We start from the raw sequence: 15,461 nt of genomic DNA on the forward strand, positions 1-15,461 counted from the left end.
GCGGCGGATCCTTGGATCTATCGCCACGTTGGATCTAGTTTCAGTGTTTGGAGAGCAAGCGGAGATTCACGGGAGAAGAGCATTAATGCAGGGAAAACTTCCGGCGCGTCGTTGGAACCAAAATGGCGGCGCGTCGGTGGAACCAAAATGGCGGCGCGTCTTAACTTGGCCCTATTTCGGCCGAATCAAACGGCGTTTCCGAAGGGAGGTCGGCGATGTACTTCTGCGATCGACATCACCGATGACAACCACTGTCCGGTATTTGTAGTCTCGACAGGGAGGGAAAAGAAAAAAGAAAAAAACGCCACGGAGAGAACGCGTTACACGCGGTGACGCAACCTGGCGCCATGAATATGGACGAAATAACAAACGGCGCTCCGACAAAGGTGCGCGAAGACGGCGTGTCCGGGCCGTCGTCACGGTGTCATCTTCACCGGGAACTTTACGTGCCTCCAATACCGATAACTTTCGATTTTTCCCTCCCCGAGGTCTCGCCACCCCGCGAAGGTCGGGGAGCGCCGGTCTCCTAACCTCAATTTCCCTGCAATAAATGCCGGATCCTCGCGGTTCACCAACAATTTTTTGGCATAACCTTCCCGACATCCTCCGTCAAGAACTCTCAATATCCATTTTTTATCCTCCTCCCCAGAAGTTCCGCAAAATTTCGAGGGACCAGACCCTCGCAGAAGATGGTACCGATATTTAATCCCGGGTAATTGTATCCAGCCGCGACATGAGCGTTGACCCATTCTTACGGTAATGCTTACATACGATTCAAGTATGCAAACTGGACGCGGGGATTTAAATTAGTAGGGAACGATGAAGGACCTCGGACGCGGTGGGAGCGCCAGGTGGAGGCGCGGCGTTCTTCGGCCACGGCGACGCCGCCGAAGAGGACGTCAAGGTGGAAAAAAAGCACGGCAATAAATAACAAAAGCGAGCACGGTTGCGCCGCTGGGGAATTTCGTAGTTGTTAAGGTGGCACTGCGCATCACCGATGCCAGGCAGGAAGTGGGCACGAAGCGCGAGGGCCGCTGCCGAGCCAGGAGGACGAGGTAGCTGCATTGTGGGAGTGAAGTAAAAAACGACGCAGAGAGAGAGAGAGAGAGAGGCATTATATAGCATTATGTGAACGAACGGGCCCTAGTGACGCATTTACACGGCTGTTATTATCCCGGGACCCGGCCGGAATTGTGCTGCTCGAAAAGCGACATATGTCGCCCGTTGCTTTTGCGTTACCGCGTGCCCTCGCGGTTTTGCTTTCGTTTTCCGATATTTACGGTGTATCTCCCCGGGTATACCAAATCGTTATTGTACTTACGATTATGTAACTCGAGCGTTACCCAATTTTCCCGGTGCAACGTCGTTTGAACTTTAGGAATTAATTTTCAATTTCTTGCGGGCGCCTCCGAGGCGAGGCAAGATGGCGGCCGAGATGGGCGTTTTACGGGCTGAACAAGGAACCGCGGGAGGAAATCACGGGCGAAGGAGTTGTGTTTTTTTTTTCTTCTTTTTCTCAGTTTAATCAGCATTCCGCGCGGAAGTGGATGAGACGGTCGGTCTAGAGGTGTTTTGCGGAGGAAGGAGAGTTATGGTCCGTGAGTAGCCATGTTGAGGCTCGAGTGGACGGCCGTGATCCGAAATCCTGGGAGGAAGTCGAGTTACTCGGAGATATTTATTTTATCCCAGGACGTTCTCCTTACTTTTGGGATCCTCGGGCTGGGGGAGGTCTTTTTCAACCTTGTCCGACTTTTTTGCCCCGCCACGTGGCGGGTCGCCAACCCAGACAATCTCGACGGGTGGGTGATAATGCGCGATTGCAAGGACTCCTTCGACGATCATACCTCATTACGTCGGGGTTCAATTATTACCGCTGCGAAGGCATCCGACCTGAAACTCCAACCGTCCACTTTACCTCCGAGGATGGGAGAAAATTATCCGAGGGAATTATTTCCTTCAAATGTAATCTCGCGATCGTCGAAATCCCCGTTTGCCCTTTACGCCGCTTAACTTCCGAAGAATTTCATGAACGACCCTCGTATTCATTTTTTTTCTTTTTTCTTCCCCTCCAGTCGAAAGGACTACGAGTCAATCCGACTTCGAACAATGGACCCCATAGGAGAACCTCTCAAGGGGCAACCCCTTACCGGGCGATGCTCTTTCTCCTCTTAGCCGTGAATTCAAAGTGTCAAAACACCCAGCGGGAGCCACGTGGAAAGTTGCCGATTTTTCCTGAAATTCCGACATTTTTCTTCAATTTCAATTTATCGAGGTCGATTAAATTTCTTCAGCGCCTTTCGCGTTATCTTTAAATTAGGCCACTTTTCCCTATAAGATCGCTCTTGGGACAATGGACCAGAAGGGTCCTCTGCCCTTTGAAGCTCGCTGCTCTTTCTCGTCGTCGTCGTCGTCGGGCTGGAAACGTCAACACTCCCAGCGGGCGGGCGGACACGGTGATTGCCGTCAGGAACCCCCGCGAACAAGGCCGCGATGACGGATTAGTTTGCCACGCTTTCGCGGGGTTCCCAAGTAGTCCGATACGCGTGATTATTTATTGTAGGGGCCAGATTGGATCATTCACCGAGTCCCGGGGGGTCCGAGCGGGAACGGCTTGATTCCACGGCCGATACCGAGCCCTCCCTCTGCAATCCCGACTACTTACGCGACTAACCGTATTACCGATCGCCTCGTTACTGCACCGGGAATTTAAGGTAAAGTGAAACCCGCCGAGAAATTCCATCGACCTCGGTAAAAAGAATTCTAAATAAGCTACCGACGTTGGCACTTATATCGACAGCTTTTTGGAATTATATTCGGCATTGTACCTAATATATTAGGGTGTCGACGTGTAACATTCGAAGGTTAGGGTTTAGTTTAATATCAGTTATAAATTAATATTATTCCCAGTTTCTGTTTTTTTTTTTTTTTTTTTCGAGACGATATCGCGGGAAAAGTTCCTATCGCGAACGAGGGGCAGATAAAAGGACTCGGTGTGACATTCTCGAGGCGTTAACGCGACGATAGTAATTTCTGTCGCAAGCGAGCGAAGAAATGAAAAGGACTCGATGTTACCGCGATTATGTAACTCCCGTTTTGTCACCACAGCGGGGAAAATATTTAAAAAAGAAGAAAAAAAAAATATGGAGCCTTGAAGACACGTGGAATGGGCAGGGCGTTTATCGCCGTCGTTCGGTAGCTTGTTGCAGACTTATCGCGTTTCGTGGAACGTCAAGGACTGGTTGAAAATAATGTTCGATAACGCGGCGGTGTTAACAAAAGTTCTCCGAACTTTTCCGATGGGAATTGCGATCGGCGGGGAGATAGGGCTGGAGTTTGTTTCTATTTTTTTCTTTTTTTTTTCGAGGGCCTTGGAGGCGCTTTTCATGGGCGGGATTTTTTTCGTGGATGTAATGGAGAGAGAAGAGGGTACCCTTATTAATTCAGGGGGAGGGAATATTTATATCCAGGGGAAGATTTAATTTTCTGGCCGAGGACGGATTGAGACGCTCGGAGGGAAAAGGAATGGCGGTCGACGAGCGGAAGACCTCCACAATGGAGAGCTCCTTTGATCTCGTGATTTACGAGTGCGACCACTTTTTCACGAGACTCGTCCTACGAGTGCGCGGTCATCGATGATCATTGATAATTGCCGGTAATTATTCCGCCACCTCGCCGGCGGAAGAAAGTAATGACTCCGTAACGAGAGAACTCGTACGAGGGATGAAATGGAATCCTTGCGCCGGGATTAAAATAAATTCCAGTTGTTCTCCGTGATAATAAATATTAATTATAAGTAAATACGGGATATTCTCTAATGAGATATTTTAATATTTTTTACTCGCTCCTCGAGGGCTCGGAGGGCTCGACAGAGGGAAGGAACACGAAAAGCGGGGAGAAGCGCGCAGTCATGGAAAAAATGGTAACCGACCCTCGTGTCGACGTCGACCAATCGCGTGCTAGTAAAATGGAGGGTCCTAAGGGCGGAAAACCATTCGCCCTTCTGCGGTATTCTCGCCCACGGAATGATCTACCCCTCGAGTCCTGCCCTTCCACGGAAAGCCCTCCAATTAAAACGGACCAAAGGGATCCGGCGAAGGGACGCCATTTTCGGGATCCCGAAATATCCCTCGCCTATCGGAATAAAGTATCAAGCATTGAATGCATTCGTGGTAACAAAAGGGAGAAGGGCTGACTTTACAAATAATGCCCGCTGATTTAACCCCTACAAATATTTACAAACATTTTTAATAGGGCTTAAATGGTGGATCCGTTGAAATGCATCGCGTACCGTTTTAGACATGCGCGTCCACCCCAGGTTTTCTGCCCTTCGATGGCGATTGTAACGTGTATACTTGTGTGGGAATTCTGTCGGAACGTATTCCATGGTTTGGTAGTTCATGTCTATATCGCATCACCCCTTTTCTTCCGCCCCTCCGAGGTCCGCCATCTTGGGCACCGCGGTGCTCGTCGCATCTGCCCGATAGATCCGGCCGAGGGAAATATTTTACATGGAAGGAGTCCTTGAGAGCCCTATCTAGCTCCTAGGAACATTTTATAGCTACCCTCGATCTAGATAGCGACGAATTAATCGGCGAACAGGCTCGGCCGAAATTCCTACCGTCCCACATCTTGCCGCCGAACCATCAGAAAATGTCGATTAACTCTTCCTTAGGAACCCCACAAAAGCTCGGAATTAAGCATTTTCCATGAACACACCTAAACCACGCGTTAAATTCTCTCTCGGATGGCGAATATCCCACCTATTTCTGCATTTTCATCCTCGGAAGAAGAGGCGTCCCCGCCGCCATCTTGGAACCGGACGCTCGCACGAGCGCGGAATAAAACGGTGTTATTAATAAAATGTTTATATATCATATGTGAAATTGCTCGAGAAGGAATACGAGTGCCCCCGCGGGTAATTTCGCGGTGTTTCGGTCGGGATTGAAAAGTCCTTTTCATTTATCAGCGAGCAGATTACCGGGAGTCGGGCCTCATAAATATTAAAGCATCGGTGATTCACGTAGGAGACTCGGGCTGTTTTTATTTCGGTCTAATGTCGAGCCCGGGTACCACCTCGGGGCGATCGGTCGCTCATTGAGTATGCATCGGCGATCGACGAGCGGCCGTTACGAGGTTCGCCCCGAAGGAACCTCGGAAGCCGGGGACAGGCGACTTCGCGTTCCCGCGCGCCGCCATTTTTCCCCGAGCGCCGCCATCTTGGATCCTCTGCACGCGTGGCCGCCCTCTGGCGCTCCTTCGCGCGCGAATCGCCGCTCCTGTAGATATTTCTACCTCTACGCGGTCATACATTTATGGATTTATGTATTTATGTATTTATGGATTTATGTATTTATGGACTCGGGGGATTTATATATTCGCGGGGGGAAGCCGGCTTTCCACGCTGATTTGCATAAATTTCGGGAGGACTTTTTGGACCCCCGGGAACCCTCCGGCGGTACCGGACAAGGACGCCAGGTGACAGGACTCGCCATAAAATCCTGAGATAGGAAAAAGCTCTCCTCTACATCCGCGGAAATTTTTCTTTCTCTTACATTTCACTTTTAACGGGAAATTTTGAATAAGAAATTGTCTGGATTAAATTTCCAGGGTAGAACCCTTGAATTTCGGTTTCAGGGGAGGTTTGTGCTTTCGACCCCATAAGGAAGAAACTCGGATATTCGATGGCATAGCCGGTGGAAACTGGCTTCGGAAAAGACGTAGGAAGGGGATACGAAGAAATAACCGTAATCGTAAAAATGTCCCGGAACAATGAATAGCTAGAGAATCGAGAGCGGAATCGCCGGAAGTGGACCCCGAGCGGAGCGACGCCTTCCCCATAAGAAATCCGCGGTTTGATTCGACCTCCCCCTCTTTTTCCATCCTCCCCCCGTCCCTCGAAGGGATTCGTCGAGGGGCTTTTAGTCATCCGGGATCATAGAAATAAATAATAGAGGCCGGCGATGCTCCTCGGCCGCAAACCGCCGGCAAGAAGAGTCGGAAGAAGCACATAACGCGCATCCATCTCGACATCTGTATCGCTGTAAATATCAATAAATAAATGCTCGAAGCTCCGGCCGGGAAATAAAGCACCTCGAGAGGGGCTTACCGTTCCCTTTGTCGGCCTCTCTTGGTACCCCGCGTTTTTTCACAGAGCAATTAGAAAGAGATTTATCCGTCCCGGCACGTCGGGCTCCACCCCCGCGAATGCCCCTTCTTTGCCCTGCAAACACTGCGGTTAATTAGACTGATCTGTCGTCGATTTATGTACCGAGAGGTACTTTGTTACATTTTTATTAATTTTTCTCCTCTCACTTAAAAGTGCCATTGATGAAGGTCTTACTTTATACAGGCTCAAAGGGCTAAAATTTTCCCTCGGAGTAGTTCGGGCCCTATTTTTGACGTTTCTGATTTTTTTTTTTCTGGGGACCAGAGAGCAATAACGACGGACACCCTGTAACGTTCCGTGCAAGTCTCTCGGTGCAGTTACATAAGATTCAGGAGCGCGTCACGTGTAGGCCTCGCGTGTGTTGCGGAGTGGAATGAAAAATGGCCTGTGTGCAATCGTACAACGCAGGCGTCGGAGACTGTAAAGCGTCGCAAGGCGTCCGCGGTACGTGCCCGTAAAAGAAGCGATTACGAAACCGGCCTTTTTCCTCTTCTTCTTCCTCTTCTTTTCCGCGAGGAGGCCAGCGCCGATCGAGGATTCTCATAAGTACCGTCGCTCTCGTCCTTCGAAAAATACGTTCACCTCGGTTGGTTCCACGTACCCCTTTTGCCAGGGTGACCGAAGGAACTGCGAGGAACCGACGAACCCTCGAAACCGTTAAGCTGATACGAAAGTGTGATATATACACGAGGAAAAGTGAAAATATTTATAGAAACTTTTGCTCCAAATTGGATGCGTCGAATCACTTGAAAATTCATCACGAGATTAGGAAGGCCCTAAGGATTCTTATCGCCTTGATATTGTATGAAAAGTGTACGAGATTAAAAATTATTCCTTAAAGAAGTGAAGGGAGTCTTAAGACATCGAGAGATAATTTGAAAATCTTGTTTCCGGTTGCAGGTGAAAATCTGGTTCCAAAACAGGAGAAGCAAGTACAAGAAGATGATGAAGGCGGCGCAGCAGGGTGGAGGAGGTGGCGGTGGCCAACACGGAAGTCTTCTCGCAGGTGGAACCGCGCTACCTGGGGGACCTTCCCCACAGCCTGGCCAACCTGGGGGACTCATGCAGGGTGGTGAGTACTCAAAAATTTGCCCCACTAAGTTTCCGACGGTCCTACATTCTCAACTCGATGCATCGAATTTTCAAATTCCATAAAATTAGTCCAAGTACAATTACACAATTAATAGTAAAGAAAAAAGGTACTGTAATTTCATGAAACTTTCACTGAGAATCTACCATGCTTTTGACATGCATAACAACTAGAGAGCCTTGTTAAGCCGTGAAATTAATAATTCTTAGTTTCCTTTTCCAAATCTTCAGGAAATTAATTACAAGAGTGTGGGGGCAATTTCATGAACGCTTTTAACCGCGGAGCTTTAATTACTTTCGAGTTTGGACCTAGAAGTCGGAAAACGGGATTTTGGGAAGCATTAATCCCGTTTCTAAGACGGCCGAATCGGCTTCCGGTTTTCAGGAGGCGGAAGTTCGGTGTCGGGGAGTCCGACGACGGGGTACCTCGGGGGCATGGGGGGTGGGGGAGGCGGTCACACCCCCGGAAGCTCCAGCCCCGGAAGCGAGATGTCACCTCAGCACAACGAGAGCCCCCCTGCGCCATCTTGGCCCGGGGAGATGAAACACCACCCCCACCCCCACGCACCACCCCACACCCACCACCACCCACACACGCCCGGGCATCATCCCCCGCCGCCTCCACCCCCGCCTCACCACGCGGGATACATGCCACAGTATTCCTGGTATCAGGCGGATCCGAATCCAGGATTACTGACGTAAGTCCATTTTCAATTGTACTTCGATAAAAAAAAAAGTTTATTCACCTTGGGTCATTATCACGCGGGGTTATCGCGCGGTCTCGACTTTTTTGGGGATCGAGAAATTAAATGGAAAGAGCAGAGAAAGAGTTTTTAGTATCTGGATCGCATGGCCGGTCGATTGAGATTTGGAAGGAAATTAATTGCTCGTGGATATTCTTATCGCCCGAATAAAAAGATGGCGGCGTCATGACCTATCGCGTCGTACTCTCTTTTTTTTTTATATTTTAATTATTACGAAATCAGGGGGTTTTGATAATCCACCGAAAAGGTGGACAGGGACTGTCGAGATTTTTATTGTAATTTATCAAGTATCAGGGGGCATTGTCTTACGTTTCTTATCTCGTATGGAATGATAGGCAGCGGTCCAGCTCGTGATATCTTGAAAGTACAGTGAACGAACATTGCATTCCTTTACTGGCAAGAGGGACTCTATATTATAATAAGTTAACATACATGTTAAGAAGTTCGCTGCTTTAATTTATTTCAGATTCAGAAACGTGTCGTTTCTGTGAATGTTCGTTCACTGGGGTAAGTTGAGCACTTCTTCTGGTGGTTTTGGGTAGGATAATGTCAATAGACGCGGTCTAAATGGCTGGCATTTATTTATGCGCCGTCGGTGGTTTGGATTTACTTCCTCTAGTTCTTTTTTTTTTTATCAACGGAGTAAATGTCTCTTAACACTGGAATTCATTTTCCAGGGTATGGCCGGCGGTTTAACGAAAACGTTGCGAACTGGAGCCTATCCCAAGGGAAGATCCTCTTCGCAGCCAGGAAGACGTCGCCTTGCTCCCCAGGCCGCCCTGCCCAAAGTGTGAATACGTAGCCACGTCAGACCGTAATGTTAATATCGTCTAATTATCTAAAGAGAATCGTAATTGTCGCTTCTAAGCTGCGCGGGGCCGTCCGTCGAAGTGAGATGAATGCGTGCGCAAGAGATGCACCCTCGTATGCAAGCGACCTGGCCACTCGTTTTTTCCTGTCAGTCCTGCAGGAAACTAATGCGTATGCCCTACAAGGCGAGATTACCGAATAGCAGTCGATAAGGACCCCGAAAAAGCGAGCGACAGTGCATCGGAACTCAAAAGATAACCCCACCTAGAATGTAATTGCAGGTAACTCTGATAATGAAATCGGCGATTGTACGTGGGAATCCCTTAGGGGGTAGGTGAGGAGAATAAATCGAGGAATGGGTGGAGAAAATTGCTCTCAAGGTTTAATCGAGTCGCGAGGATCCCACGAAAATAGGGATTATCGAAAGATAATTAAAGTCGCTCGGGATTTCGCGACGCCATTTTTGGGTAGCGGGAAAAATTGCACGAAATAGGATTTGGATATTTTAATTCGGTAAAAGAAATAGGTGGTACGTAGATTTTCGCCTCGCCTTTCGATATGGACGATGACACCTGTCGGATGCACGGAAGAAGAAATGGAAAGGGGGAGGAAAAAAGGGGGAGGTCGAGGAGAGCAAAAACGCGAGGGAGAAAGAAAACCGACGCGTTTCGCAACGGAGGCGCAGTCGTCTCTTTACGGCGGTTTTTAGGCCTAATGAAATCCTAAATGACGTTTTCGCGGGGCAAACGAGGCAATCTCGGATGACGACGCAATCAGGCCCTCCTTTCCGGATGGCGCAACGCATCGGGTAATTCCCCGAAACGGGGAGGGGGAGGTAATGGGAATTAAATAAAAATCATGAGAAAGTCACATGCCGAAAATGTCCCCTAGAGGCATGACGTTCCCACGTCCCCCAGAAGCCTCGGCCTCGTTTGGCTCCGATTTTCCCAGGAAGTCCTCGAGGATAGGGTACCTCCTAAAAAGAGGATTTTCCTAACCTCGAGATCTAATTAAACTAGATAAAATTCCCTATCAAATTGGGAGGTCCAAGGGAGATCCTCTGGTTCCTCGAGTCCGTGTCGAAATTAAATGGAGGTGCGCTTCGATTGAGCATTTCTTCTCTTTGGGGTTATGTTAGATGTGAATCAACGTTTCTCGCAGATCTCTGGATGCAGCGGATGCTCCCGACTCCTCTGGGCCGGTTTTCACGAAAGCGGGCACTTCGTATTTCGTTGCTTTCCCCTCTCGACTCTCTCGAGACGCCAGTTCTCACGGAGTCGTCACGCCACTTCGTGGCTAACCGTAGATTTCTCTTCGTCAAGGCCTCTCTCTCTCTTTCTCCCGTGCTCATTTTCGTTCACCTCCGCGGAGCCACCTTGAAGAGGCTCCCCGTCTCTCTTCGCCTCCGTCGAGAGCAGTTCTCATGAAAGTTCGTCAAACGCGAGCGGTGCGCCTTTCCTAGGAGTCGGCCATCGCGCTTTTACGACCTCTCAATAAAATTCCACCGTGGATAATTTATCGCTACGCCTGATTTATCGCCCCGCGATGCACCGGCTAACCTCTCTTCCGATTCTTTTTTTTTTCCTTTTCTTCTTTTCCCTCCCATTTTTTCGACATTCTCGCCGTGCTTTCCGCGCGGAATGCGGGAAAGAAGCCGCCTCTTCTGGGGCCGCCATCTTGGTACCAAGGAGGGTAAACGAGGAATGTCCTTTTCCACCTTTCCTCTTAATCAACGTTCCTCACTCGCGTCATTACCTCTTACTCAATGCGTGGCCTCGTGAGAACGAGACTGGTATGTTACACTTTCTTCGTCCGTTGCCCTCAATTATCTCGCGAAATGAGAAAGAAATCATCCTCCGGTTTCCTAATGGCGATCCTGGACCGGCGTCCATCTCGAACGGCGTCGCTTATTCAAATTGTTCGATCATTCAAATTAACGTATTCCCGCGCCTCCATTCCCTCGTAATCGGCATTTTAATACCTCTTCGCAACGTAAATCGAAAAAGCCGGAGCTTTTCGACGCTCCTTCGATATTTTAGTTCCGCGTCTCCGTTATCGCTGTTACCGTTTCCGATCATTTTCATTGGTCCCGTGTTTTATGTTTCTCACTTTTTTTTTCTATCGTCGAAGTTTCTCCTCCACAGGATAAACGGTGAATTAGAGACGGGATTTCTCGTAAACGTTTCTTGCGGTGGTCCATCGAGGTCCACTTGGGTCTTCTCGAGGCCACCTCGGGTGGCGTCGGCCGCCATTTTGGTACCGCGGCAGTTCTGCCTGCGGCCTCTCGCGTTACACAATGCTCGTGTCTGCGGAATCGGGGAAAAAGGAACGAAACCGCAACGAAAACGCGGTTTGTGGCCGAGGTGGAGAGAAACCAAGGAGGACCAGTGAGCGTCCTGACCCAAATTCGACTCGACATTGTCCAACCACGAGAGATCGCAGCCTCTTCGTCGACTCCATTTTGGAGGCGCGTCTCGAGCCACCGTCGGTTAGGAAGAAAATCGTGAAGATTTCTAAAAACCTGAATTGAATTTACCGGGGCCTTGAAAAAGAAGCTCTTCCGGTGGCCTACATCGGGTCACGTTCTCCGATACCGCGCGTCGGGCGGCCATTTTGGTTCCGCGGCGATACGCCGGCGGCCATTTTGAATTGCGCAACGCGCGACGCCGGGGAAGTGTCTCGAGACAAGGCAAAACCGCAAGAAAAAGGTGGTTTGCGGCCATCCAGGGGGAGGGAAACCGAGGAGGACCGGTGAGCCTCGTTGGTGACCCAAATCCGACTCGACAATGCGCGACCTCAGAAGAACGAGGTCTTTTCGCTGCTTTCTTTCTCCCTTTTCGACTCCTCGATCCGCGGCTTTATTCGAGGCGTCGAAAAAAAACTCGACCTCGAGTCTTTCCGAAGAAGGGATGAATTTTAAGGGGCACTTTAAACGGAAACCAAGCCTCTCCAAAATGGCGGGCGATGCGAGATGCATTAACAATGTAAATTCGGATCTTAGAAAGGGTATTATTTTTCATCGGCTTATTTTTCTACATTTATGTATAGGTTATGTCCATCGAGGCGATGCACTGTCCATCATGCGAGTCTCTTTCCCTCGACTCGGGGGAAAAAGGAAATGCGTGAAGAAAATTGCGTGAAAAGGAAAAAAAAATAATAATCCAGGTCTGAACAACGGTAACATGCCCAGGAAAGCGGGAGGGAGAATTAGGGAACGTTATCGCCGGTGCAAGGTATCGTTATCGCGTTGGTTCTCTGCTTTGAAGATGATCCACGGTGAGGTGGTTTATTTGTATAAACAATACGCGTACTACGCATCGTACACGAGAAAACGATCTTTCATGGTTTCGCTGATTTTTATACACGAATAAAAAGAAAAAGAACAGACGTCACATTGTTCTGCCATGTCCTAGAAAGGAGATAAATCGACTCGTTCAAGGAAACTAGTTCGAGTATTAAATAAGCGATTTTATTCCCTGACGGGTTAACCTCACTTTCCGCCAGATAAAGCATGCATGTATATAAAATTGGGAAAGAAACGGGGAATAAGGTTGTTTATTTAATAAAAATCCCGAGTGCATTCTAGGGGGAGTTGGGTAAAAATTTGAGATGGGAGACGAGGACCAGGTCGCGCGTCGTATCGCTCGGTATGGTGCAATAAGAAGAGTAATTTAAGCGTAACTCCTCAGTTCCTAAATTGCGAGGTGGAGAGGAAGAGAGCCCCGAGGTTCTAGGAGAGGCACGGGTGGGCGAGGGTGTAGGGAAACGGGGAAGAGCGGCGCGGAGGGCGTTTTATGCGAGTCGTAGAAAATCACTAGAAGTTACTAGGTCCGGCCGAGCTGCGAGGATCGATTTCGGAGCACTGTAAATACGAGCAAGGGACGAATCCCCCGTCCCGTGCGACAACCACCAACCCCTCTCCTAACGAGTTAGCCATTAAGTGGATCTGTGTAAAATATTAATATTGTGATAAGAGATGACGTGTAAAGACAAAGAATCCAGGAGAATCGTCTATTAGCGAACCGTACGCGGCGGAATCCCCCAGCCCCGATTTATGCGACTCTACCGAGATACCCTTGTACGAATATAGATACCTATGGAGAAACTAAAATACCTTAATTACAATTACTATTGTATAAAATATGAATAATAACTAATTAATTCAATTTAACATACGGCGTTATTTTCATTACCTCCCGTGGGGCTTCGAAGACTTATCGGGTAATTTCAAGGGATTTAGATATTTCTTTAGTGGATTACTCGAAGGAGGTACCTAGGACCGGAAGAGGAAAGGAGAGAGGGAGAACGAGCTTTGTGTTTATCAGAGAAACTCTAGACTAATGGCGGGAGAAAAAAAAAAATATATATACATGCCCATCATACCAAATTCCCTCCTTCGACGTTTTCCGCAACATAGGGTCTTCAACATTGTTCCGGCCATCGTGGAAGACAATGTTGGTATGAGATTTTTTTCTTCCAGGTAAGAGATCATTCATTCTTAATCCAGTTCCAATGGAGAGGCGATTCCAAGTGGGGATTACCCGGTTAAGGGTAGATCCGTAGTCGGGAGGTATTAATTTCCGAGTTTTCATTTTATTATAAGTTTTCTTTTTTATTCTTAGCTTTTGAGCTTGGGAATTTATTCGGCTCGTCCTGGGAAGCTCGGCCTCGGAAGACCAGTGTCTTCAAGAGGAGCCTCCCCGTGCTATCTTCCTTTCTTTCCTTCCTTCCTTCCTTTCTTTTTGTTCGCCTGCAGTAGCGGACACCACCTGCCGTTCTAGACCATACGCACGCTCCACTTCTATGGATAACTGTACTCGTATATCTCGCTCGGCGACGCCGGAGTCCCACGTACTACTCCACGTAACGGGTGTTACTCTGGGAATCGACATATTTATCCACTCGATCGAGTACTTAGATTCGTACCGTACTTTCTTAGGATATATAAAAGACTCTTCGCTCCCTTCATAAATTTTCAATTGTAAAAATAAACGATTTTTTTCCCATAAAAGATGACAGACTCTTTACTACTTTCATCAATTTTCAATTGTAAGAAATTAATTATTTCTTAGCCTTCCTTTCCTAGTCTTTACGATTCGTTCCTCGAATACTTCGTCGATTTAATTTTATTAACATCGTATATACACATCGCCTTCGACTTTATATAAATATTCCATCGATGTCACTCCTTGGAACTGCAGATTACCAAACCACGACATGAAAGCTGCTCATCTCCACGTACTTCGACACCCGTAAGCTTGTTTTGGTATATTATTTTATTTCCTCGTGTAAAATTTTTAAACAATACAATATTAATACCACGACAATTTCTCGGGAATTTAACGTGTACCTCCGCTCGTTTGTATCTCTTGGAAATTTGTCGCCGCAAGGGCAGAGATTTTCGGGATAAAGGAATAAGCCGTGGAGAAAAAAGTGGCGGGGCACGAGCAGGAAAAAGGTAGGTCCCCATGGTGCGCCATGAATGAGGAAAACATTCGGTGGTTTTCCAACGTAAACTTATACTTAAAGAAGAACCCGTCTTGGAGTACAATGGCCGCGCCATCTTGTCTTAGAACGCGCCGTTGGGTTCGGAAAATCGGATAATGGACATGTCGGGTCCGCTTTTAAAAACCCGAACCGCCGGCTGGTTTCATTCATACTTCCTGGATTTTTAGGAACAGTGACGTCACTCCGGTTCGCATAAAAATTTCCTGAAGATCTTCCAATTAAGCGATATTTTTCCCTCAATTTTTCGCCGTTAAGCTCTCCCGAGTTCCGCTGATTTGCCCTGTCGCAGGCATTTCCACGGTTTTTCCTGACGTCCCGCGGTGGAAATCGATCCGATGAATAATTCCAATCGAGGTGTACATGTCGTGTATGACGTCTCGGTATATCGACACCGGGTCTGGGGGATGAATTTCACCCTGAGAAAAGGCAAGCGGAAAGTTCGCGGAGGATCGATTTCCAGTCGCGCTTCCGGAATGGGAAATGCCTCCGATCGTGACAAAATTAATATTAATAATTCCCATCGACCGGAGGAGTCCAAAAATCTACATACATGATTATCAAAGTGAATCGAAGGGGGGGAAAAAAAAACCAAGTGCAAGTCGTCCCTGAAGATATGTATAAAAAAAATCAATAAAGAGCCTCAGGGTGTAGGGGGGGACGCGTTATTTATTATCAGCACGGGAAACGGAAATTTAAACATTTCCCCCACAGTTTCTCGGGTGATGGAAAAGCGAGGAAATTTATTAGAAAATAACGATGGGGATTGTCATCGGGTCAGAGGGGCATTCGGATCCACGCTTGATGTCGTTAAGACTCGTCCCAAGAGACTCGACATGTCGGCCGACTTTAAGCAATTAGCATTTGACCCATATATTAGATTTGTTGGGCGACACCGTCCCAGGACCATAACCAGGGTATTTATGTCTCGTGTTCTCTCGAGTTACTGCCAATGGGAGAGTAGTGCGACGGGGTCGGGTCAAAAGGTTGCACGAGTCGGCCCGGGGCGGTGAGAACATCGATTAAACGGAAGTTCATGATCTCCGAGGAGCCCTAACGTCTCGGACAAGTTGAACCCACTTTACTCTCGACCTCCTACTTGCCCGATTATTTATGCAAACCCCATA

The 15,461-nt window shown here is 48.2% G+C and overlaps 1 protein-coding gene across 3 annotated transcripts in view; it reads left to right on the top strand.

The window, feature by feature from the left end:
• Window positions 1–13,002, top strand: part of LOC105698442 (homeotic protein distal-less) — a 60,558-nt gene extending 47,556 nt beyond the window's left edge. For 2 of the 3 annotated variants that reach the window (XM_012422706.2, XM_012422716.2), the window contains exons 3-5: window positions 7,067–7,238; window positions 7,641–7,953; window positions 8,697–13,002. In XM_012422706.2, coding sequence (XP_012278129.1) covers window positions 7,067–7,238; window positions 7,641–7,953; window positions 8,697–8,715 — 504 coding nt within the window. In that variant the 3' untranslated portion in view covers window positions 8,716–13,002. Of the gene's footprint in view, window positions 1–7,066; window positions 7,239–7,640; window positions 7,958–8,696 lie in introns of those variants that run through there. The other variant, XM_012422722.2, reaches the window with a different exon arrangement.
• The last annotated feature ends 2,459 nt before the right edge of the window (window positions 13,003–15,461 follow it).

The sequence above is a fragment of the Orussus abietinus genome, unplaced genomic scaffold (assembly GCF_000612105.2).
Source record: "Orussus abietinus isolate OABI.00-Male unplaced genomic scaffold, Oabi_2.0 scaffold13, whole genome shotgun sequence".
In the NCBI taxonomy this organism is placed as follows: domain Eukaryota; kingdom Metazoa; phylum Arthropoda; class Insecta; order Hymenoptera; family Orussidae; genus Orussus; species Orussus abietinus.